The sequence below is a fragment of the Neovison vison genome, chromosome 13, assembly GCF_020171115.1.
Source record: "Neovison vison isolate M4711 chromosome 13, ASM_NN_V1, whole genome shotgun sequence".
In the NCBI taxonomy this organism is placed as follows: Eukaryota; Metazoa; Chordata; class Mammalia; order Carnivora; family Mustelidae; genus Neogale; species Neogale vison.
The window spans coordinates 37,745,741-37,771,977 of record NC_058103.1 but is presented as its reverse complement, the minus strand read 5'-3'; the positions used below and the strand labels follow the sequence as shown (position 1 = coordinate 37,771,977).

The 26,237-nt window shown below is 38.1% G+C and overlaps 1 protein-coding gene across 1 annotated transcript in view; it reads right to left on the bottom strand.

The window, feature by feature from the left end:
• Positions 1 to 26,237, bottom strand: part of KCNH5 (potassium voltage-gated channel subfamily H member 5) — a 290,625-nt gene that overhangs the window by 106,575 nt on the left and 157,813 nt on the right. Inside the window, exon 8 of the mRNA XM_044232335.1 lies at positions 4,820 to 5,019. Within this exon, the coding sequence (XP_044088270.1) occupies positions 4,820 to 5,019 (200 nt within the window). The remainder of the gene's footprint in view (positions 1 to 4,819; positions 5,020 to 26,237) is intronic.

The window sequence follows — 26,237 nt, the reverse complement described above, 5'->3', positions numbered from 1 at the left end:
TGCTTGACTGATTTCACTCAGCATAATCTCTTCCAGTCCCGTCCATGTTGCTACAAAAGTTGGGTATTCATCCTTTCTGATGGAGGCATAATACTCCATAGTATATATGGACTAAGGCAAACGTTTTTGATAGAAATGCTACAATCTTGATGTCAGTCCTGACTTTAATGCCACAATTTGTATTAGAGGAAGAATTATTCACATGACACAAGGTAAGACTGAGTTAAATCACGGTGATTAATTTGCCTGTGGGGTAAAGCAGAATTCAAAAAAATCTATAAAACTAAATATGTGGAAATGATAGAAGGAAACGTCAGTAACTGGGGCAAAGGTTCTTCTCTAATTGGTCGCAGAGCATCATTAAGTTCTATTGTACTAGCAACTGAAAAAAATCTCACTGTTTCAGAACTAACAAGAGAAGCATTAGAACAAAGACATTTGACTTCGTACATTTCAATCTTTTTCAGTATATACTCATAATAACAACCAACAGTAATAAAATACCTGAAAGAGACCATCAACAAAACATGAGATAAGAAACATATAGTAAGAGGCGCCTGGGTGGTTCAGTGGGTTAAGCCTCTGCTTTCAGCTCAGGTTGTGATCTCGGGGTCCTGAGATCGAGCCCCAAATTGGGCTCTCTGCTCAGCGGGGAGCCTGCTTCTCCCTCTCTCTCTGCCTTCCTCTCTGTCTACTTGTGATCTCTGTTTGTCAAATAAATAAATAAAATCTTTAAAAAAAAAAAGGAAAGAAAAAGAAACATATAGTAAGACAAAGTACTTGGCTTACTGAGGAAGTTGAATAGAGGTCTCTGACATCAAAAACAGGATAGCTGTTAAAACTCAGATGCTGTTTACTAAAGCTACATCCTCGAATACATTCATATTGCTAAAATTGTGAATTACAGTATTTATTTGATTACTATCATCAATCTTTCATTTCCTTTTGCCACCCTTGTGTTTTAGCAAGCTCATCAATTTTGTTCTTATTCTCTAAAAAGCCTGCAGTACAGATGAATATGTGATAGATGACAGATATATAGATGACAGATAGAAAGCTTTATTATGAAAGCCATATAAGGTCAAAAGCTGCTGTGCTGAGAATATACTATAAAGGAACAGACCAGTTATTTGGCTCTATAAAAACCCTGGTTGAACATGATGCTGACTTGGACCAGGAGATGCTGATAGAGTGGTGAGAACCACAGGTGGAGCCAGCAGGTTTTGGTGGAGGTTTTAATGTGGGGAGGTCTGTCTATGCACCTGAGGGGTGCAGGGGTGGAGTTTCCATTAACTGCATTAGGGAAGAACGTCCATGGAGCAGGTTTATGGCAGAAGAGGAGTTCAGACCTGGACAGCTTCATGAAATGTGAGTAGGCAGTTGGATAGTGGAGTCCGCAGTTCAAGAAGAGGTCCAAGGTGAGTGTGTATATTTGGGCAGGGTTAGCATACATTTTTAAAGTCATACGATTGTATGACATCACCGAAGGAGAGAATATGAACAGAAAAGGGAAGAGGCACAGGGACTGAGCTCTAGAATATCCCCCAGGTAAGATATTATCTTGGTCAAACTGCTTTTGAGAAATGTCACACCAAATCACACAAAAAAACAGAATTATATGATAGTGTCAGTCACTACAGCTTTTGCTAAGAATGGGCATTATCTTGGCCCATTTGACATATTACAAATGGTTTCTTGCTATTTCAATATTTATTTATTATAAGTTAAAATAATATTTTATGTTTATTATTAATTTATTTTTTTATGTATTTATATGAATTAACTACATACTTAGCTCATTTTTCTCCTCAGGTATTCTAATTCTTATTCATTTGCAAAATCATATTACATATTAAGGCAATTAACCCTTCGCTTGTGATATTTGCTGCATATACTCTATTTTCATTTGCATGGGTTTTGGTGTTAAAGATTTTACTTTTTTAGCCAAATCTATCTATCAATTTCAGGTGTACAAGGTTGTGACTCAACACTTCCATATGTCACCCAGTGCTCATCAGGACAAGTGCACTCCTTAATCCCCATGCCTGTTTCACCCATTCCCCTCCCAACCCTGCTCTGGTAACCATCAGTTTGTTCTCTAAAGTTCAGAGTCTATTTCTCTAAGAATGCACTTTTAAATTCATCCTCATTGACTATACAATTCATGAGAATTTCCTACAACTGTGTCCCAGGCTCCGCTCTGTTACAGCTACTTCTTACACATTTGGGTGGGGATTTTCTTAATAGACTGGGAGAAATCAACATAGACATGGAGAGTTTGCTGTCACATTAAATTAAACTTTAAATATGTTTTATACATGTGTAACAAACCTTTCAGATTTGTCAGTTATTTAACTCTGCTTCCCCCTTTAGTCAAAAACTACTTTTTCTGGATTCCCCATTCAGTGAGGAAGCACATCTGTGATTTTTTTTTTTTTTAAGATTTTATCTATTTGTCAGAGAGAGGGAGAGAGAACGAGCACAGGCAGACAGAATGGCAGGCAGAGACAGAGGGAGAAGCAGGCTCCCTGCCGAGCAAGGAGCCGGATGTGGGACTCGATCCCAGGACGCTGGGATCATGACCTGAGCCGAAGGCAGCTGATTAACCAACTGAGCCACCCAGGCGTCACTGTGATTTTTTTTCTTATCCAAAATCTAATCCACTGGAGTTTTTTGACTTAGTTCTTTAAGAATGCTTTCATTTGAGGGGCGCCTGGGTGGCTCAGTCGTTAAGCGCCTGCCTTCAGCTCGGGTCATGGTCTCGGGGTCCTGGGATCGAGCCCCGCATCTGGGCTCCTTGCTCAGCAGGAAGCCTGCTTCTCCCTCTCCCTCTGTCTGATTACTTGTAATCTCTATCTCTCTGTCAAATAAATGAATAAAATCTTTAAAAAAAAAGGAATGCTTTCATTTGAACTAACATTTTATTTTATCTTTAATATTAGCCTCCCAATCTTTTTTTCCTATTACTCCACTTTCTGTGTATACTCCCCTAATCAAAAACACATTTCTGTGACCACAAAAAATAAGCAAACCAAAAAACAAACAAACAAACAAAAACAAAAACAAAAATACCCATGGTAAATACTAGGAACCCATAAACTGTTCCCCACTGCCTGGAGTATCCACTTCCAGACACAACGCATGCCAGAGTACGAGACCCTCACTACCTCATGAAGCAGAGAGATCCTTGAGAGGAAACTTGTGAGAACCTAATTGGCTCCCTTCCATCTGGGAATACAGAGAACAGGGACTCAAAAATCGGCCAAATAACAGATCTGTGGCATAGGCTATGGGCCATTCTCTTTTCAAACAAAAAGGGCCCTTATTCCATCATCTGGTTGATGTTTTCTGCCAGCTATCATGTGACCCCACTGCATTTTCTAAATGGAAAAGCTTCTGACTGAGATGCTGATTAACAAGGTAAACCGTTGCCTCTTGATCTCAGCTTCACTGAATGTGCACCTCAAAGAACATCACGCATTTGATGTCTTAAACCCTGAGTCTCACCTGTGTCTCTGAGGAAGATTCTCTTCCTTCTCTGGATACCCTCCCCATAACCATATATTGTTTGGCTCAGGCATAGATACATCAAATTCCACAGAATGTAGTTTGTCCTTTCCCGTCTATGGTCATACATTCCACTTTAATGGCCATTTAACTAGAAAATGAATACTGTAGCTTGTAAGATGCTGAAAGACAGAAATCTCACTCTCTTTCATGAATAATTATCCCTCCCCCTCCCATTCTCACCTGCGCTTCCCCTGAAGGCTTCCCTCCCTCAAACTCTTCCATGTTCAATCCCTAAATATCCCCTCAACCATCTGCTCCTAACAACAGCTGTTCTGGCTTTAAACTACCTCAAGGAAATTCCTCTGACAGAACATCTACTCTGCTCATTTGCTCTTTCCTTTTAACAATGAATGGTGCTTACTGAGCAGACCTTAAAGGAAATCTCCAAGTCAATATCATGTGATTTTAAAGAAAAAACTGAACAGACTGAATTTGTGGGACATGGTAAGGAAAGTAATGTACTACCTGATTATCATGTCAAAATTCAGTACCTAAAAATAATCACCTCCCCTGATACTTATAAAGAAAAAAAAAGCTCAAAATGGGTATTCTCTAAAACTCGTGGGCAAGCCCTACTTGTCATCCCTGATATTTGATGTGAATCAGCTGGGTGGAGGAAGTGAGAATTTATTTTGTTAATTTGGTTTTGTTTATTTTAAGGAGGACTTTGGGTCCTTCTTTTCTAATGTAAGATAGATGGGAAAAATTAGAAGAGATTTCATGGAAAGATAAGCTAGAACTTAGAGACGCCAAATGACTGGGGAGGTGGTATCCACTTTATAGATTTGTGTAAGGAAAAGAAGAAAATACAGAATTGTATGTTCCTTCGTAAACATGTGTGAGAGAGGGGAGAGATTTTTTCCTTTATAAGCAAGGACATTTCTTTCTAAATTTAAAATGGGCAAAAAGTCAAAGAAGAAATCAAGAATAAGACTGGCCAGGAGAGAGGGCAGCAGAGCTAGTTTTAGAGGAATGTAGGAAATTACTCTGGTAATGAGTGTTTTAGGGAAAGGGAGTAATTAGTAGTTTTCAGAAACCACAATTTCTAAATTGATGATTAACGGTTGAGTGCTTTGCATCTCCTAAGCACTCAATACATACTACGATTGATTGCTAAGTCACTTATGAAAAACAGCATAACATTTACAAAGCAATTATACAAGCAATACCTGAGCGGGAAAGCTACAGGCATCTGAAGATCCCATTGAGATGGAAAATAAATGACCACAACAATAATAATAAACCTTACCTTCTCTGTGTCAATGCCTTTGGACATGGACCACGTTGAGACAATATAATCCATGACTCGTTCACTGAGGCCTTTGGGGACCTGATAGAGTTTGAGAAAGTCCCGTACATTATTCAGCATCTCATGGTATCGGTTGGTGTTGGCATACATTTGCTGGAAAATTGTGGTCACATTTCCAAAAATAGTTGCATAAAGAAGAGCTGGAAAAGAAGAAATAATGAAATTAAAACAAATATCCCAAGTGAAAAATAGGTATGAATATTTATTAATCAATGAATTGTTTGACAGAGATGCTTTTATAAACTCTTAGAGAGTAATGCATGTTAATCCCTGAGAGAAGTGCCTGGAATTTGATATTCACTCAGTAAATGTTACCTTCAGTCTGAAAAAAATGACTTCACAAATATGTGCCACCCCAGTCAGTGTGGCAAAACAATGTGGCAAAATCAACCTCCTAAAGATGAGATAAACCAGAGTTATAATCTGCCTAAGGAATTCTAGCCTTATGACTAGAGATATCCTGCTGCCTTGTCCTCCTGAATGAAGCCTAATCAATTTACATTTTCCAGGGATTGATGATCCAGTTTAGAAATGTATGCTCTTTTTCACTGCTTGATTGTTTTAGCTTTTTGGAATACTTCTCTGCTAATAAATATTTTTAAGAGAACATCAGAAACATAGGGAATAAAGACAAATTAAAGAGTTCCATTTTTTTTAAATAAGGAAACAGGGTTGGAATAAAGAGCTAACTTAAAACTTCGCAAGTGCCTGACAATTCCAGTTATTAAACTCATGTTTAATATCACGTTTAGGGACAACCTGGGGGGCTCACTCAAGTATCTGCCTTTGGCTCAGGTCATGATCTCAGGGTCCTGGGATCAAGTCCCGCATCGGTCTCTCTGCTCTATGGGGAGTTTGCTTCTCCCTCTGTCTCTAGCCCTCCCCTCCATTCATACGCTCGCTTGCTCTCTCTCTGTCTCAAATAAATAAATAAAATATTTAAAATAATAATATCGGGACGCCTGGGTGGCGCAGTTGGTTAAACGACTGCCTCCGGCTCAGGGCGTGATCCTGGAGTCCCAGGATCGAGTCCCACATCAGGCTCCCAGCTCCATGGGGAGTCTGCTTCTCCCTCTGACCTTCTCCTCGCTCATGCTCTCTCTCACTGTCTCTCTCTCTCAAATAAATAAAATAAAATCTTAAAAAAAAAAAACTATGTTAAAATAATAATATCATGTTTAATCCTAGCATTGTAAGTTTTTTGAGTCCATCATTTTAAAGCCAACTTGCAGACGACTGTTATTTATTTACAGAGCCCTATGAATGCTGTAGAGTTTTTGATACCCATGACTGCTACCCTCTCGCTCAACCCATAATTCACCAAAACTTGTCTCTCAAGATGTGGTCAGGCTACCAATGTTGACCTCATCTTGTAAAAGCTTTTAAAAACAATTGAGTTCAGCCCAGACTCAATGTACCTCCAATTCTACCTACTCACCCTATCCTGTCCCTTTCGTTCCATTCCTTGCTTGACAGCAAGCCCTTTTGAAAAGGGGCAGTATTTTATTCCCCTTAATATTCATAAACACAGTATTTAGCAATCACATCCATTCCATAAGCATTTCACAAATAAGTGGAGTATCACCAGGGGTCACTTCCATTCTGCATCTTCCAAGCATTTGAAAAATGACTCCTCTAAACCGAGTACGGTCTGGCTCATTTTGCAGTTTCATCAGTGGTACAAAATCAAGCTAGTAAAGCAACTTCAGAACCTTAGCTATCTTCAGAAGTCATTCATTTTTTTAAGAACAGTTGTTCTCTGAATACAACAACTTATAAATTCACAACAGAAAGTTGTGAATTTATAAGCATTTACTTGGGATTCTTTTGTTTTGTTTGTTTGTTTGTTTTGGGGTTTTTTTTGCTGTTATTCAGGGATTCTGATGCCATTTCAGAGCAATTTTTAAGACCAATGATATTTTGTTAAAACTGGGTAAGAACAAGGCAACTTCCTCTGGTCCCCTCCTTCTTTAGGAGCTTTGTACTATCACTTTACTATGGCTCAATAAACCTTCCATGCTAAAAAAGCAAAAAACAAAAACAAACCAAAAAAACTGAGTAGGAGCACTATAGCCCTGACATTTCTCAACTGGGAATTTATTTATTTATTTATACATTCATTTATTTCCAATATTGTTAACATGCAGTTATATTAGTTTCTGGAGTAAACAGAGAGACTCAACAATCCTATACATTACTCTGTGCTCTTAAAAATATATGTGCTTTTTTTTTTTAAGATTTTATTTATTTTATTTGACAGACAGAGATCACAAGTAGGCAGAGAGGCAGGCAGAGAGAGAGGGAGGAGGAAGCAGGCTCCTTGCCAAGCAGAGAGCCCGATGCGGGGCTCGATTCCAGGACCCTGGGATCATGACCTGAGCCGAAGGCAGAGGCTTTAACCCACTGAGCCACCCAGGTGCCCCAAAAATATATGTGCTCTTAATCCCCTTCTCCTGTTTCACCCATTCCCCCACCCACTGCCTCTCTAGTAACCATCAGTTTGCTGCTTCTCTATAGTTCAAAGTCTGTTTTTTTATTTGTCTCTTTTTTTCCTTTGTTCATTCATTTTGTTTCTTAAATTCCACATATGAGTGAAATCATGTGGTATTTGTCTTTCTCTAACTGACTTATTTCACTTAGCATTTTACTCCATCCATGTTGGTGCCGATGGCAAGATGGACCTTTAAATCTTTGAACATTTATATTTAAAAACAAAAACCGAAAAAGTAAGTAATCACAGATTTAACATCTCTATTCCATCATTGTTGGTATTAGGAAAGACAAAGAAATGTAAACAAATTAATGGCAGACAAATCATTTAACAAAATACGGAAGTTTTCACTTTCAGAGAAGAGAAATAAAGAGAATTTATGTCATTAAGATAATGAGCACTTCAGAACTTACTGAAATAATGCTACAATCATTTTTTTAATAGTGTTCAGCTATTATAAACTGTCAATAAATATCACAGAACCACCTATTATTTTGACATGTTCAGCTTGTTTGGCTCTCTAAAATGTTTGCAATATGCTGTATTTGCCAAAGTGTCTTACGACTGCCTTTTAGTCTTAGAAATTACCACACATTTCATCTTTTTGGTACATTAAATATGCACACATTCTGCTCATATAAAAAGTTTAAGCACGAAAACATGAATAAAACTGCCACAGTATTAAAAGTGTGCAGCATTAATAAATGAAGAATATAATCAATATCCCATTAAGTTTGGCATATTACAAAGATATCCACTTCTGCTTCCCATTTTCATGGGTGTGTGGCTGCTTATACTAGGTAAGACTAAACAAGGTCAGAATTTAAGGTAAGACATTCAACTGTATGTATTTATATTTAAAATTTTTTTTTATTTTGAAGTTGCAAAAAACTGTAGAAAGTTCACACATACCCACATGCAGCTTCTTGCAGTGATGACATCTTACACAACTAAAGTCATTTATCAAAACCAGGGAATTGAAAATAGCACAATGCAATTAATGAGACTATTGCTCTTACTCATATTTTACCACTGTTTCATATGCACTCATTTTGGGGGGTATATAATGTTACAAAATTTTAAAAATTTATAATATAAATATCATATAAGATATCGTATATCACACACACCTGTGTAATACACCTGTATCTTTGAAAAGAGAAACTACTAATTCCTTACAAATATTTTTAATGCTTAGGACTAGCATACATTTCAAAAAGCATAGTAAGAGCAAGCAACAACACGGCTTCCCACCACAGTCTGTGTTACCAGGATTAATGTGCACACATCTGTGTTGTGTGTGTTTGCCAAAATGTCTATTCTGTTTTAAGTAGGCTCCACACCCAGCATGAAGCCCAGTGTGGGGCCTGAACTCACAACCCTGAGATCAAGACCTGAGATGAGATCAAGCCTTGGACACTTAACCCACCGAGCCACCCAGGCACTTCCCGAAATGTCTATTTTTTAATAGCCCTTATATTTGACCCCAATGTGGCTATCATCAATTATTCTTTTCTTTTTTATTTTATAGTACTATTCTAATCCCTTGCAGGACCTTTGATCCTCCCTCTCGATTAGGACACAACAGATTACCCCAAAAGGTTTTCATAACTGAATCTTTAAAAACTGTTTTGGGTCTTATTTTGGGGAGGGAGGAGCACTATTTAATACTGGTGGGAACAGCATTTTTGCTTCTATTGATTTCCTCTAATTCTTTAAAACTGAAGTACAGTTGACACACAATGTTACATTAGTTTCAGGCATAGAATATAGTGATTCCTAGGTCTATACAATATGCTGCATCCCCTCTGCCACCATACGATACTGTTACAATACCAGTGACTATATTCTTTATGCTGTAACGTTCATTCTGTGACTTAATCATTCCTTCACTAGAAGCCTGTATCTCTCACTCCCCTTCATCCTTTTTGCCTATTCCCCTACCCCGTCCCCTCTGGCAGCCATCAGTTTGTTCTTTGTGTTTATGCATCTGTTTCTCCTTTTTGTTTCTTTGTTCATCTGTTTTGGTTTTTTAGATTCCACATATAAGTGACATCATATGGTATTGGTCTCTGACTTACTTCACTTAGCTGAATAATATTTCATTATACACTCACCATCATCTTTATCCATTTGTCTATGGAAAGATGCTTGGTCTGCTTCTTTTTTGGCTACTGTAAATAATGCGATAATCAGAGGGGTGCATACATGTTTTCAAATTAGTGATTTTTGCTTGATTTGGGTAAATAAATATCCAGTAGTGGAATTACTGGGTCATATGGTAGTTCTATTTTAATTTCTTGAGAAACCTACATACTGTTTTCAGTGGCTGGGCCACTTTTTACAGTGGCTGGGCCAATTTTTATTCCCAACAACAGTGCACAAGGGTTCCTTTTCTCTACATCCTTGCCAACACTTGTTATTTCTTGCCTTTTTGATTCTAGTAAATAGGCACATGTTTTATGAGAGAGGGCATGGGACAGAATACACAATAATGAAGGAAACTGACCTCAGCAGAAACTATCTCTATACTACTAATTCTCAAAGACCTCTCCGCCAAATTACAGACACACAATAGCCATTCGAGTTAAACATATCCAAGAAAGAACTGCTCATTTACAACACCCTCTTTCCAACAACCAAATGTACTTTTTATCTCAGTGAACTGCAAAGCCACACCAAGTTGCAAAGACCCAAAGCTACAGAGTCATCCTTCAATTAAATTTTTGATGCTTCTCCTATACCTAATCCATCAACAATTCCTGCTGGCGCTACCTTCAGAACAGAGCCTCAGTCCAGTCACTGCTCACCACCCTTACCAGCCTCCTTGCATCGTCTTCCTGAGCACGTGCTTTTCCACTGGTTCACTGGGTATCTACAGGCCGGTTACTGTCTAGGATTCGATTTCTTCACTTAAAACTTTAAAGAGAATCTTCACAAAAGGGTTGTGTTAAATGAGATAACTCAAATATAACAGTTTTAAAAAGAGAATCCAATAGGGAGCAAGCCTCCATGAAATGTTATCTCTCAGCATCCACACCACCACCATCATCATCATCACCAATAGAGCTAGCAAACAATTTTTCACACAGTAGAAAGAATGATCTTTTTTAAAGAAATAATGAAATAATCATGGCCCTCCTCTACTTAAAACCTTTCTATCACAGGACTTAAATCCAACTTGGTGATGGTCCACGGACACTTATAATCAGAGCACTACCTCCCTCACTGATCATAACTTTCCACTTGCCTTCACTCCCTCTGCTCCAGTCAGATGAGCCCTCTTGGTGCTTCTCAAACATTCCACAGTTATTAATGCTTCAGCACACTTTCACTAACTGTCCCCTCTGCCTGGAACACTGTTCTCCAAGATCTTCACCTGGTCTATTTTCTCTCCTCATTCAGGTATCTGCTTAAAAACCAGCTCACCCCAGAGGGCCTCCATGACTACCTTTCTAAATATTGCCTCTCTCAAAGATCGCTCTCCATTACCTTACTACTCCTAAGCTCCTAATCTTACTTATCACTTTATTATTTATTTTTTACTCATTTACTTACTTATCTATCTTCCCCATTAGAAATGCAAATTCCATGAGTGCAGGCATAGGCTTTGCCCTTTTTGCTTATTGCTTTTTTTCAGGCCTTGTCTTTTGTGCTCCTTACTGTATTTCTAGAACACAGACCAAGTTCTGGAACATAGTAAGTGTTCAAGTATTTTTTCCAGTATATTCACACACCAAAAATCCTAAGAAACAGTTTTTCAGAAACACCCTTTTTGCTAATCAAAGTCTCACCCCTGGTGATACAAAAACACAGAAGGAATAGACATTATTAACGTGAGTAGGACAATAAAATATTTAGAACCTGAGGAGTCATGTGCCCTGTCTACATTAAGATAATAAATAAATTGGAGAAGACCCATTATCATTCATCAAACATGAATGCCCACACTTGGCCTGGCCAGTTTTGTAGAGGCCTGTTACATAATTTTATCCTTTGACTGCAATGCTATATAGTCCATTTACCTACTTTACTAAAAATAACCAGGCTAATTTAGTAAAACTTGATAAGCCTCTTTTTATATGCATTTCCATAGCCTTTCAGGCTTAAGACAACTTTAGACAAGCTACTTTTGCAAGCTTATCATAGTTAAAGCCTTGGTAATTCTGGCATACAGATGGGTAATTATCTAAAAAGTTTTATATTTTCTTATTCACACATAGAAATTATGTTGAAGATAGTTTTGGTAGATTAAAGATGGCCACAAATTTCTGATACCTCTTCCACTGACAGGCAGGGTCTACATCCTTGCCCTTGAATCCAGGCATCTCATGTCTGACCGATAGAATATAGTTACTGCACATTTGCCCACATATGGACCCCAGTCTTAAGAAACTAGAAACTTCTGGGGAACCTGGGTGGTTCAGTGGGTTAAGCCTCTGCCTTCGGCTCAGGTTATGATCTCGGGGTCCTGGGATCGAATCCCACATCAGGCTCTCTGTTCAGCGGGGGAGCCTGCTTCCCCCTCTTTCTCTCTGCCTGCCTCTCTGCCTACCTCTCTGCCTACTTGTGATCTCTGTCTGATGAATAAATAAATTTTAAAAATCTTTAAAAAGAAAGAAAGAAAGAAAGACAAACTAGAAACTTCCAATTCCTTGCTGTTGGGACACCTGCTTCTGGAATGTAGCTTCCATGTCGTGAGGAAGCCCAGGCATTCTTCTAGAGAGGCCTACATGAAGAGCAATCAAGGCACCTAGCCAGTAGCCATAGCTGTGCTCCCAGCTAAGCAGTGGTCTTAAACTGAACTATTTAAAATATTGATATGAGAAGACATTTCTGGTAACACATAAAGCTACATAGGTGATTCAATAATCACTTTCCTTTCTATTTCTATTTACATTTAATAATGATAGTTAAGACATAAAGGAGAGTCTAGTTGGCTAGTCAGTTGAGCATCTGACTTGATTTCAGCTCAGATCATGATCTCAGGGTCCATGAAATCAAGCCCTGCCTTGGTCTCCATGCTGACTGCTTGGGATTCTCTCTGTCTCTGCCCCTTCCCCTGCATGTGCACTCTCCTCTGCACCTGCATGCATGCTCTCTCTCAAAATAAATAAATAACATATTTTTAAAAGATTATAAGGGGCACCTGGGTGGCTCAGTCAGTTAAGTGCCTGCTTTCGACTCAGGTCATGATCCCAGAGTCCTGGGATCAAGCCCCACACGGGGCTCCCTGCTCAGCAGGCAGCTTGCTTCTCCCCCTCTCCCACTCCCCCTGCTTGTGTTCCCTCTCTTGCTGTCTGTCAAATAAATAAATAAAATCTTTTTTAAAAATTATAAAAGCTATGAGGTAAAATATTCTAGCAATCTATAACTATGTGTGCGGCACACAGCTTGACAACATCAGCTAACCAGCCACGTCTGTGGCTGAGCCAACTAAGAAGTGGATTTTCCAGACTCATTCAAGCCACCCCAGCTGATACCACATGGACCAGAAATAAGTCACGCCCTCCTAGCCATCCATAAATTAGAATCAAGAGTAAAGTAAGTAGCTGTCCTTATTTTAAGCTGTTAAGTTTGATTAGTTATACAACTACAACAATTTAAACCTTAATAGAATCAATAGATAGATTATTGAATCTTAATAGAATCAATAGAATCAATTTTTTCCTAGATATTAATTTATTGGAAATAAAATGTTAAAAATGAAAAAAAAATTAAAAATCAAACTAGACATCAAAAGGAGAAAGATAACAAATATCCACACAAGAATCAATCTTGATTCTCAACAGGATAGAGAACCTGGGGGAACTCCTGGGGAGTGAGAGCCTTATGATGTACATCAGAGCTCAATAGTATATTTTAGGAGATAGTTTTAAGATATTTAATATACTTTATATTTTCAAATTCTGAAACACTGTTTTTATAATATAAACATTAATATCATGATTGTTAATGTTTTCAAAAGGAGGCATAGATTAAAAGATTGAATAATGCCATTATCACTAATCACAGAGTTCATTTTCCATTCAACATTGTTGAAATCAGTAGATATTTATTGAACACCTATTTTATACCAGTCACTACACTAGCCACTAAGGAAATGATGATAAAAAGATAGATGTAATTCCTGCTCTAAAGTAGTAGCACTATTTTCTATAGAAAAGTATAGTCTTTAATTCTCCCAAATCATGTTCTTTGAAAGAAGTCTAATGATCTTTTCCTTTTCCTAGTTTACAAAAATTCACAAATAAACTTACCGCTAGTCCAAGTATATATACTAAAAGTAGCTTATTTTTCATGGTTAAATAATTTGCAAAGTCAAACAAAAATCTATGTTTAGCCAATTAATTGTAACTCAGCTTCCACTCTCAGGAGTTACTCATGAAAACAGATTAAAGGATGTTATCTGGGTCTCTGAAAGGAATTACATTCTCCAGTTAATTCATTTTGTTTGCTCCTTAGGTCAAGCTGTATCCATTCATCTCATTAATGATCTGTACTTTTTAGACTTTTTGTGACTGTTCATGGAAACACCCAACATTTACTTTACCTAATTACCTTCTTATAATTCTTGCCAAGTAAATATTGGCCTTAAAGTGAACAATTTAAAATGTTGCTATGAAAATGCATTTCTGGTAACCTTTAAACAAAGTAGGTGGTTTAACCATCATTTCCTTTCTATTTACATTCACTAAAGTCCACTTTGATTATGATATTTAAGATGTAGAAGGAAAATGTTCCATCAATCTCTGATTGTATGGGTAGTTCCCAGACTGTTAAACATCTGAAATGGCTCCTGTTGGTCTTGGAACAAAGTGAAGAAGCTGATCTTCAGAAACCTATGGTTTCCAAGTCTTACTCTCCTTCCAGCTCTCTCTTAATGGCTCCTGGTTTCCCTGAATGCTCTTTTGCAATGACCCCTATATGTAGGCACTCTCCAGGCATCTGTTCATGAGCAGATATTTTTTCTCTTCCAATCTTCACTTAATCTATGCCCTGTTCCACCTAGTACCCGAAATGCCAATTATCCAGTTAGAAATGAATCTTATTACTTTATGTTAAATATTGAAAACTATTTAATATACTATCTCTCAAAGAGATATTAGAATTTTGAAGAAAGGAAGTCCAGTTAATACAATGAATTGATTAAATCATTATTTGAATTAAATGCTAACTATTGCAATGAGTTGGGACGCAGAGGGACAATTTTTAGAACTTAGCAAATTATAGCATCATATTGGACAGATTGCACAAGTTTATGAATGATCCCATGAGTACCATAAAAACTGACTACATCAAAATCATCTCAATAATTACATGGCAATGATTATTGATATTATTTCCTATATACCCTAAAGAGTCACTTAATTTTATGAAATTAATACATAATAACAGAAACCTCTGTTAATCAATTACTAATGTAACATCAAAGATGGAAGAAAAGGGCGGGAGATGAATGGAAAGATGTAAGGAGATTGTTCATTCAGAAGAACTCCAAGTAATTAAAGTTCAAGTAAAAACAAAGAATCAAAGGATCAAAATAGCTTGATCTTCACTTTTATCTTTCTGTGATAGTTATTCTATTTTTTATGCTATGTAATTTCATTTTCTTTTTCCTTCTAATCCAGCAAAATTCATTTAAACTCCAATAAAATTAGTACATTTACCTTGATTATATAGCTATAGAAGTTTCTGTAACTTTGATAAAGACTAACTGGAAAATATAGAACAATGACTCTGAAGTAAGAGGAGTGATAATAATAGGTTTGATAATAATAGATGCTCAATGAATAGTGACCTCATCGTTTCAGATTCATTTGTTGTGAATCAAAGAATAGTTCCTAAAAAGTACCAAAATATATCAGGCAACTACAGACAACCAAACGTTAGAGTTATCTTTAAAGGCCCCCAGCTCCCCAGCTCTCTTCTAGGGCCCATCTCTTCCCTCTCTTTGATCTACCTACCAGTACCCTGAGCCCTCCCCTTTCAGGGGCCTACCTCATTGCTTAGAACATCACAGCCTCCTGGCTGGTGCATTGCTCGGCTAATGCAAAGGTGACATTAGTCACACACACACACACACACACACACACACACAAAACTTCAGAGGGAGCTGTCTCAGGTACTAAACACCATCTCAAGCAAAGGCACTGCTAGATCTGCCATCCTTGGGACACTGGTCATTCTTGTTATGTTTCTCAGAAATTCTAAAGCCATCTTAGAAAGTGACAGAGGAAGAAGAAATGTGAGGAGGTTTGGAAATCAAAAGCACACAGACAGAGATTGCTGGTGATGCACGGTCACTTAGACGTGCCTGAAGGTTAAGGAGATACTTTTATTTTGATATTATTTTTCAAAAATCATAGTTACAAAGAAAGACTAAAGCTTTAGCTGAGTATAAATGACCAAAGGAAAATAAGATATGTTCATTTCAGGTGATATCAAGGCAGGTAGAGATCAGCATAAACACAAAAGGCAGAACACCAACTTGGAAAAGATAGCATAATGAACCTTTTTATTTTCTATGTCTAAAAATTGTTACTGTTTTGGTTTCTAGGAATATCTGAAAGTATAAACTACATTTTAGAAGTTACTTAACTAATAATATGCGGTTTTTAGTACTTCTGTTTTGTTTCCAATATTTTTTTTCCTCTGTTAAGTTAGGAGACGGCACATTTTCTCCTCTCTCATCTCTATTCACACACACACACACACACACACAGAGTTCAATTATGCTCTGATCTGATGAATAGATAATAATGATATAAGTTGTATACTTCAGGATATTTATAAATTCTTATACTTTATCTTTCTTTTAAAAAAAAACTTTAAAACACAAAAAAGGAAACTATAATGGTTCAGACTATAGCAGTTCAATGATTTTGATACAAGAATTTTCCAGTGCCCCTCAAATTATGGAATGCCAAGATCAACCTGCTTTACCTAGCTGTTAGTCCACTTTTACGAGCTACAGGAAGAAAAAAGAGAAAATGAAGTGAGTTCAGAATGGTATAATTAAGGTGAAAATGGAATTTCTTTTATTTATGGCTCTTCTTGGTTTATTCTGTACTAGATACACATTGTAGTTGCTTTCCAGTAGTCTTCACTTTTCAGTAATGATATCTGCAAGTCATTCTTGTCATCCTTAGCACCAGAATACAAAAATAAACAATAAGTAGAGGAAAACATAAAATCACCTACTCTTTCTATGTATCTATAACGTGGGTGTTACTATTATGCCTACATTAAGATGGAAGCACCAGATATAGTATTTGAATACTGTTAAGATACCTTATTGGCAAAACACAAGTATTATTGATCCAAGATCCAAAAGTGGAGCAGCACTACCAGCAACCTGAGGGTTCCTAAGAACAGTACCTATGGGACCGCCAAGAGCTCCTCATATCCTCTTGAAACCTGTCTTCTTGCTGACCCTCCATACAACTCGTTCTTCCTTCCAAATCTTTGTTCATGTGACTCCCCCATGGTGGCTTTCAAAATACGACCACAAATTTTTTTCCATCTTGGTATGCACATGTCTTTGCACTGAGACTATGGGTTCTCTACCATAGGTGGAATCTATTTCTTTTACTCTGGGCTGGCTTTGTGACTTCCAGTAGAAGGTGGCATAGATGATATCATGATACCATGCAACTTTGCTTTCAATTGACGGGTATACATAGAAACATAACCAGAAAGATGTTTACAAAATGTTGATAATTGCTATATCTAGACAATAGAATTTGTGGCGATTTTTGTGTTCCTTACACTAGTCTACTTTCAAATGTTTACAATAAGCATATACCATTTTTACAAAAAGGATAAGTTGTTTACGTTTTTAGAAAAGACAGAGCTATAAATCTCTTTAAAGGACAATTAGGTCAGTTTCCAGGTGACATTTTCATGAAAAGTCATTAAAAACCCGAGACTAATGGTGATAGCAAATCTTCACTTCATGCTTACTATGAGCCATATACAAGTTATCTCATCAAATTCACACAATCACCCTAAGTTACTATTTTATCCTCATTGTAAACATAAGAAAACAAATTCAGGAAATTAATCTGCCCAAAGTTAGGTCAGAGCTTCAGTCTCAGTAACTACACAACCTAACACCCTTATCAGCTTTAATGTTGATATTGTAAATAATAATCACCCTATCCCATAGTAGACCTCTTACAGCCAATGTTAGCTGTTTACTAATCATTGATCTGACCAAAAGTTCTTAAATAGGAACAGCAAATCTCCAAGAAACAAATACTCCCAGGGTCTACATTATAGGTCAAGTAGAAACAGGATGCACCCCGTAAGTGAGATGTACCCATCACTAAACTAGGATATGCTTACATGAATACAGACAAGAAACCCTTAAATCTGCTATGGTTGCCACAAAACCCAAATGCTCTTTTAGTGCAGCAGAAAACAAAATTTATTGATTAATATCTCTGTAACATAAACATTAACTGATGAAATGGAATTTCTAACCTGTGAATCTTAGAAGCAAAATATCCAGGGGACCTGAGCAATACAATCTTACACTTACAGTCTGCCCATCATCAGCCTCATTCTGTACACTCTGGAATGTATCTTAAATGTACTTTAAATATCCTTTGATCCCCCATCACAATCTCATTTAGATGCTCTGTCATCACTTTGCAATGACTGTAATGACCTTCAGCTAGACTCTTCCTTCTATTTTTCTCAATTATTAGGGTCAGCCCACTGAACTCAGCAATAAATAATATTTTATCAGCCATCTCTGAACCCTTTCTTTAAAGAAGTGGGTACAGTAACTTGTCCAGTCTAGAGATCTTGTCACTATTCTCCTGTTTCCCTTCCATGTGGAAACTACATTAACACCAAGTCTCCAAGCCAGATAATAGCACTTTGGGTGGCAGAGTGAAGCCTTTCATTCTGGAGCTTGGAAGGGAGATAAGATATTGTACATTTCTTTTTGTGGCCATTTTCTCCGTATGTCATCTGTATAATCTATAGACCCTTTACATGGTAGCGATACAAAGTTATAATTTTCAAAAGTAAAACTGAGCAATTTTATGAGGCAGATATTTTGTTCAAGGTTACCACTGCTATTCAGTTGGTTAAGAGTCTGTCTCTTGATTGGCTCAGCTCATGATCTCAGGGTTGTGAGATCGAGCCCCACACTTTGCTCTGCCCTGGGCATGGAGCCTGCTTAAAACTCTCTCTTTCTCTCTCCCTCTGCCCTTTCCCCACAACTCTCCCACTTAAAAAATAAAAAAAAAAAGAGCACCCTTGCTGTTCTCTGGTCTGTTGTTGGCTCCTCTCTCTTTAAGAGTCCTTTATGAAATCAGTTGCTAAGAGTTTTTCATTCTACCTTCAGAAGAACTCTTACAGCTTCCTTCTGTTAACATCTCCAAAGCCAGTCTTGTCATCCCCTGGCTAGTTTAACCACAACAACCTCCTACCTGCTCTCCTTATCGCTATACAACAGTGTGTATAAGGACACCTGGCAAAATCTCCTAAAATATTAAAATTTGTGATCCTGTTTTCTTCCTTAAAAATATTTAGTATATGCACATAGTCTATTAGGTAAAGGCACTCTGAAAGAAATGGTAGGATCTCGACAATGGGAAAAAGTATCTATCTGCCAGACTCAGTACTTTTTGTTTTTCCCCACAAGTTACTTTATTTAACACTTCCCCACCTAGACTCTGAGTTGCTTAGAGTTAGAAACTATATTCTTGGGGCGTCTGGGTGGTTCAGTGGGTTAAAGCCTCTGCCTTCGGCTCAGGTCATGATCCCAGGGTCCTGGGATTGAGCCCCGCATCGGGCTCTCTGCTCAGCAGGGAGCCTGCATCCCCCAATATCTACCTGCCTCTGCCTACTTGTGATCTCTGTCTCTGTCAAATAAATAAATAAAATCTTAAAAAAAAAAAGAAACTGTATCCTTGACTTTTTTTCAAAGCAAGTCAGAGTTTTGCCTAGCGAATGAATAAATGAAAGTTAATTTAGCCTTCTATAAATAAAGGGACATGACGATTTCTCTATGTGAATATAGCAAAACATGAGAACGGCTGTATCTCCCACTGCCTATACAGAGCATGAACAATCTTACTACTTATGAGAATTTCATGCAATGCATAGCAAACACTTCATCAAAGGCAAGGCATTATAATCCCTGAATGAATGTATTTTTTAAGCCTTTTAATCCAGGGCCAGTATCCTCTATTTCCTTCAGAATCCTCAAGAATAACTAGATATTCTTCAACAAAGTGTGTGACCGACAAAAGTTGTTGACGAAGGTGAAACAGTTCCAGCATGGGAGGGACTCCATCCCTCGTTTGATGAAATGCTACAAGTTTGTCAAAACTTTTAAGAATGGTGTTTTAGCTATTTTATGAATATAATTAGCTCCCCCCCCATACTGGCCATGGGTGGCCATGATATGCATGAACATATCAAGCACACATGTATTAAGTGCTTACAGTATGTAAACACAATGTTAGTATCTATGGGAGATACAGACATGTGCAATTTCGTACACATATTTTAAATGTTTAAATTAACATCAAAACCAATTTGGTTATAAAATTGTGTTCAGGAATGATTATGAATGTTCTCATATTTCTTAAAAACGTTCTTCAGCAAGGTATCAGAAATCTGACGAAATATCAACACACTAAGACTCCTGATCATTAATAATACATTTGGCAAAATGCTCTAGAATAAGGTGAAAATGGAGGAGGGTGACCTTACTTTTCTACTGAAATTGTTCTACATTAACATCACAGTTAGTTAACCTCATCATCACTGACTTAACACTGCCCTAGACAATTCCCATTACTCTCTTCCTTTTTTTTTTTCCCCAATTTATTTATTTTCAGAAAAACAGTATTCATTATTTTTTCACCACACCCAGTGCTCCATGCAAGCTGTGCCCTCTATAATACCCACCACCTGGTACCCCCAACCTCCCACCCCCCCGTCACTTCAAACCCCTCAGACTGTTTTTCAGAGTCCATAGTCTCTCATGGTTCACCTCCCCTTCCAATTTACCCAAATTCCCTACTCCTCTCTAACGCCCCTTGTCCTCCATGCTATTGGTTATGCTCCACAAATGAGTGAAACCATATGATAATTGACTCTCTCTGCTTGACTGATTTCACTCAGCATAATCTCTTCCAGTCCCATCCATGTTGCTACAAAAGTTGGATATTCGTCCTTTCTGATGGAGGCATAATACTCCATAGTGTATATGGACCACATCTTCCTTACCCATTCATCCGTTGAAGGGCATCTTGGTTCTTTCCATAGCTTGGCGACTGTGGCCATTGCTGCTATAAACATTGGGGTACAGATGGCCCTTCTTTTCACGACATCTGTATCTTTGAGGCAAATACCCAGGAGTGCAATTGCAGGGTCGTAGGGAAGCTCTATTTTTAATTTCTTGAGGAATCTCCACACTGTTCTCCAAAGAGGCTGCACCAACTTGCATTCCCACCAACAGTGTAAGAGGGTTCCCCTTTCTCCACATCCTCTCCAACACATGTTGTTTCCTGTTTTGTTAATTTTGGCCATTCTAACTGGTGTAAGGTGATATCTCAATGTGGTTTTAATTTGAATCTCCCTGAGGGCTAATGATGATGAGCATTTTTTCATGTGTCTGATAGCCATTTGTATTTCTTGATTGGAGAAGTGTCTGTTCATATCTTCTGCCCATTTTTTGATGTGTTTGTCTGTTTCGTGTGGGTTGAGTTTGAGGAGTTCATTATAGATCCTGGATATCAACCTTTTGTCTGTACTGTCATTTGCAAATATCTTCTCCCATTCCGTGGGTTGCCTCTTTGTTTTTTTGACTGTTTCCTTTGCTGTGCAGAAGCTTTTGATTTTGATGAAGTCCCAGAAGTTTATTTTCGCTTTTGTTTCCTTTGCCTTTGGAGACGTATCTTGAAAGTAGTTGCTGTGGCTGATATCGAAGAGATTACTGCCTATGTTCTCCTCTAAGATTCTGATAGATTCCTGTCTCACGTTGAGGTCTTTTTTTTTTTTTTTTTTTGACCTCCTATCTGTGGGTTTTATTAACATATAATGTATTATTTGTTTCAGGGGTACAGGTCTGTGATTCATCAGTCTTACACAACTCACAGCAGTCCCCATAGCACACACCCTCCCCAGTGTCCATCACCCAACCACCCCATCCCTCCCACCCCCTCAGCAACCCTCAGTTTGTACTCTCTTCTTTTTAAATAGCACTATCTCCTTCACTTTTAAGACACACCGTTCCTCTCCTGGCTCTTGTCTCCTCCCTTATCAGAGCTGTCTGTCCAATTAATCATTCAAACCAACACATTCTGAGAGTAAAAGAGGGCACTCCCAATAGTTATGCTGGGACAACAGGCAACAGTAGAACTGGGACTACAATGGGTCACTCCATTCTTATTCCAATTCCTCTTCCTATGGTCCCTCTCCTCATTATAAGAAACAAGGTATACAGGCTTCTGATAGACTTTTGCTTCAGAACTCACTCCTTGAGGAAGACTGGCCATTCATGGGATCAACTAGCATCTAATCCAGATGGTTTTCATGCCCTACCATCTCATGTTGCAAGTGCCTACACACATCACTTTATTTGAACAAATCTATCCCTGAAACGGCCTAGTGTGTTGACTAAAAGGAATCATGTTGTGTCCTCCTAGCCTAGAATATTCCCCCAAATCTCTTTTTACTGTCATCTAAATGGACATAAAGTATAAAACCAAGGCTCTAGAAGCTGAAACCCCTACATTCTCTTTTTGCTGGGACTATATACAGATTAATTTAGCTGACCCTGAGAATTTAAAATGAACAATATTTCAAAAAGGTATGAGTGACATGAGAAAATTCTGTCTAGAGAAGGCAAAATAACTTACAAGGTGGAAGGAATTTGATTTGATGGAGCAGTCCGGAATTTGCAAACCATATTTTTTTGAACACTATAATTCTCTATGACTTTAACAGATGTTTGTCAAAAAAAAAAATAGTTTCTGGATCAAATAAGTTTTCTATTAGCTCTCTGAGAGCCCCAATTCACATTAGCATATCACAATGCTCATTAACATATCAAAAGCTCTGAGAAGCCTTGCAGTAAAGACACCATTTTTCATAGTTGTTTGTTCTTGGAACCCTTTTTATTCATTAAAACCTTAGGAACATTTTGCAGATCTCCATGGAAAACCATTTCACAGTCCCTGCAGTCGGCAGGAGGGAGCAGGTGCAGGCACTGGAGTGGATGAGAGATGGTTGCCACAGTCCCAGAATGCTAACACAGGCCTCAATGAGGAACCCATTCTAGCAAATCTAAAAACTGGTGGTGCTACGTCAACCAGTGTCACAGACTCATGGAAAGAAGGAAGCAATTAGGGAAGGTAATGCTTATCTGAAGGAAAATCAAGAGGACTGCTAGCTAGGTGGTGAGGCCACACTTGAATTTGATTTAAAAATGATCCAGGCATACTCTGGTTTCTCTTCAGATAGCATAAATCTTTCGCCTTTTTAAAAATGATCCAGGCATGGGGCATCTGGGTGGCTCAGTGGGTTAAAGCCTCTGCCTTCAGCTCAGGTCATGATCCCTGGGTTCTGGGATCGAGCCCCGCATCGGGCTCTCTGCTCAGCGGGAAGCCTTTTTCCTCCTCTCTCTCTGCCTGCCTCTCTGCCTACTTGTGATCTCTCTGTCCAATAAATAAATAAAAATCTTTTAAAAAAAATGATCTAGGCAGTGGTAGAGAGCAAGGTGAGGGGTGAGTATAGGTGAGTTGGCAGGACTTGTTGCTCTCTCTAGCCAGAGCTGCAGGGTTTGTAGGCAGACTCTCTGTGTTCCCCCACCACTATTTTGTGGGTCTCAAAGTGACATTCTCTCATGGAGTCTGAAGTCAGTGTTTGATGAATAAAGAGTAAAATGCTACTGAAAAAGATTGCTCTTGGAGGTGTAGACAGTTTACACTGAAGGGTGAAAGTGACTAAAGACAGGTGAACAAGCCAGCACGTTGGGAACCATCTCTGTGAAGAAGAAATTAAGAGGACCTGAAACAGAGGCACCTGGGTGACTCAGTGGGTTAAAGCCTCTGCCTTCAGCTCAGGTCATGATCCCAGGGTCCTAGGATCCAGCCCCATATCTGGCTCTCTGCTCAGCAGGGAGCCTGCTTCCTCCTCTCTCTCTGCCTGCCTCTCTGCCTACTTGTGATCTCTGTCTGTCAAATAAATAAATAAAATCTTAAAAAAAAAAAAAAACCAGAGTACCTGAAACAGAGCATGGGCTGGTAAATAAAGAGAGGAACCAACCAAGCAAAGACATGAGGAAGAATCAGCAAGACAGAATGCCCTAAGTCAGTGGACCCATCCATACTCAGTTATATCCTTGCAGTCTTGGGGGCCTGGGAAGGGTCTGCCCTATCTTGGCACTCTGCATATTCAGTGTGTATGATCTTCCTTTATGTTGACCGGCACCTTCCCGAACCTTTTTGAGAATCACTTCAGTTGTATGCATTTAGCTTCCTTCTATATATAAAGTGTAAATTTTGCTGTAAACAAGAAAACATATTTTCCATGAGTTGTGAATTTCTCAGGAGAACCTTGTTCATTGCTTGGAGCAATAAATATAATGATGTGAAAGGTGAACTGAGTCGAACATGCATTATAAACATGTATTTTATCTATAAGAGAGCACCTCACTGACTTACTTTAAAGATAAATTCCCACCATGTGTTTAAACTGGACTGGGTTTTTCTTTTAAAGACTCATCACCAAGAGACTATCATGTATAAGACAATCATATCATCATCCAATGAAAGGAACAAATCCATGTGATGATGTATGAAGACATGAAAATGATCCATCATGAAACAGAATATATTACTCCACTTACAATTCCTGGGAAGTATGATTTGTAGAAACTTTGAGTATTCCAGCCAGGGAAAATTTCCACCCTCAGCCTATTCATTAGTTGCTGGCTGAAATGTAAAACTTAGTTAATTGCCTATAATGAATGCAGCCAATACAAACCTATTAGGTCAACAGAAATGGCATTGGTTTAGTGGGTTCCAAGGGCTTTAATTCTTGATTTGATAAAATTATCCTCATCTTTAATTTGCAAGACTGTGTACCCCATGAAGCATTGTGCAGCCCCGGAAACATGACATGATATATTACTAAATGTCTTCTCTATCTCCCACATTACTAGGTTTCATTCTTTTCTAATAACAGTCGGTACCAAATGTTCACCTTTTCAATAAATCATTACTGCCAAGGTCTGACGTGTATGGAATAAAGCCATACCAAGTTCATTTTACTGGGCACATCACTGTGGCAGAAATGTCAACTATAATAAGCATGTGATGAAAAAGATCTTCAGGGCTCCTGTCAGGTAGTACATAACCTGACAGTAGGTTAAAATTGAGCATTTACATGAAGAGGCTGGGTGACTGCGGCTGACAGCTGTCATTAACAATGTGAAGAAGAAGAATTATGCCCCCTAAGATCTCCCAGCGTTCACAATTTATAGGTGCTTTCACATTCCCATTTAACCCTTCTAACAAACATGGGATTGGGCATTATTGCCCACTTACGGGTAAGAAATATGTCTCTTCTCCCCTTCCATGTTGCCACTGCCCTGATTCAGACACTCAGCATCTCTCCGCTGAATGACCGCCATAGCCTCCTGACTGACATCCTTGCCAACGATCATGTTCCAGCCATAAGAACTGAATAATACTGGGCTTCTCTGGGAGAATAAAAGAACCTGAAAACTCAGTTGCTTAACAACAACCAATTTTTACTTTTTGTTCACAACTTTGGGGTGGATGGGATCACACAATTCATTATGTTTTTGAATGCCTAATTTATGGATCTATAATGTGGCTCTTAATGAATAAAACAAATGCCTTTTGCAATTCTTTCAGTTATTAGGAGAACTCATATGATTTATCTGAAAATGAGAACTATACACAAAGCAGAGATACAAGCACATGTCAGTAAGTTCTACACCCTTGAGCACTCGGTAAAATGTGAGTTGTTCAACTGACTAACTCACAGACAGTACATTTGGGAAGAATAATTGTTTAATGATTCTGTGCTTTAACTGCATTAGTTATTGTTTGGAGGCACTTAAGAAATCAATTATTTTTACTTTTCTGAAAAGATCTGGAGTAAAAGAAAATAATAAAATTCTGTAACCATTTATCATAAATGCCCCAAATCCCCTCAGTATTTTTCTCCAGATGAAAGAATCAGGCAGCAGGGTATAAAAGAAACTGGAAATGAGAGCAGACCTTAGATATTGCAAGTCACATGGAGTGACGATCACCAGTCTGCTACTGATACACACAAAGTGATTTCTATGTATGCATAGGTCAAACAATGGTTCATGTTCCAATGGCTGATCTGGTTCAAGCTTCCTATGTCTAATTAGGAACCCAGGCTTCTAACATAACAGTATACTTTAGGGGCTTAACACCCACTAACTCTTAAGCATACAAGAGGCCTGAGAGACTTGAGCCCTGAAAATAATTTGTATTTAAAACAAACTTAAAATTCCTCCCATAGAAGTAAGAGCAGAGCATAAAGTTTAGCTTCTAGAACTTTATTCCTGAAGGAGTGAGGTTTTTGCTGGACATTTTGCTTGTGTATTTGTTAACACAAAAGATTTAACTTCACAAGGAAGCTCATAATTAAAGCAACTGAGTGCCCATGTATAAATGTGCTTTTGCCTTTTAAACGGTTGGTAAGGTTAAGAGCATGGGATTTAATCTAAATTCAAATCCCAAAACTACCCCCAGAATAATCAGTATCCTTGGAAAAATTATTTAATCTGAGTTTCTGTCTCTTCAACAAAAAAAAAAATCAGTAATAATA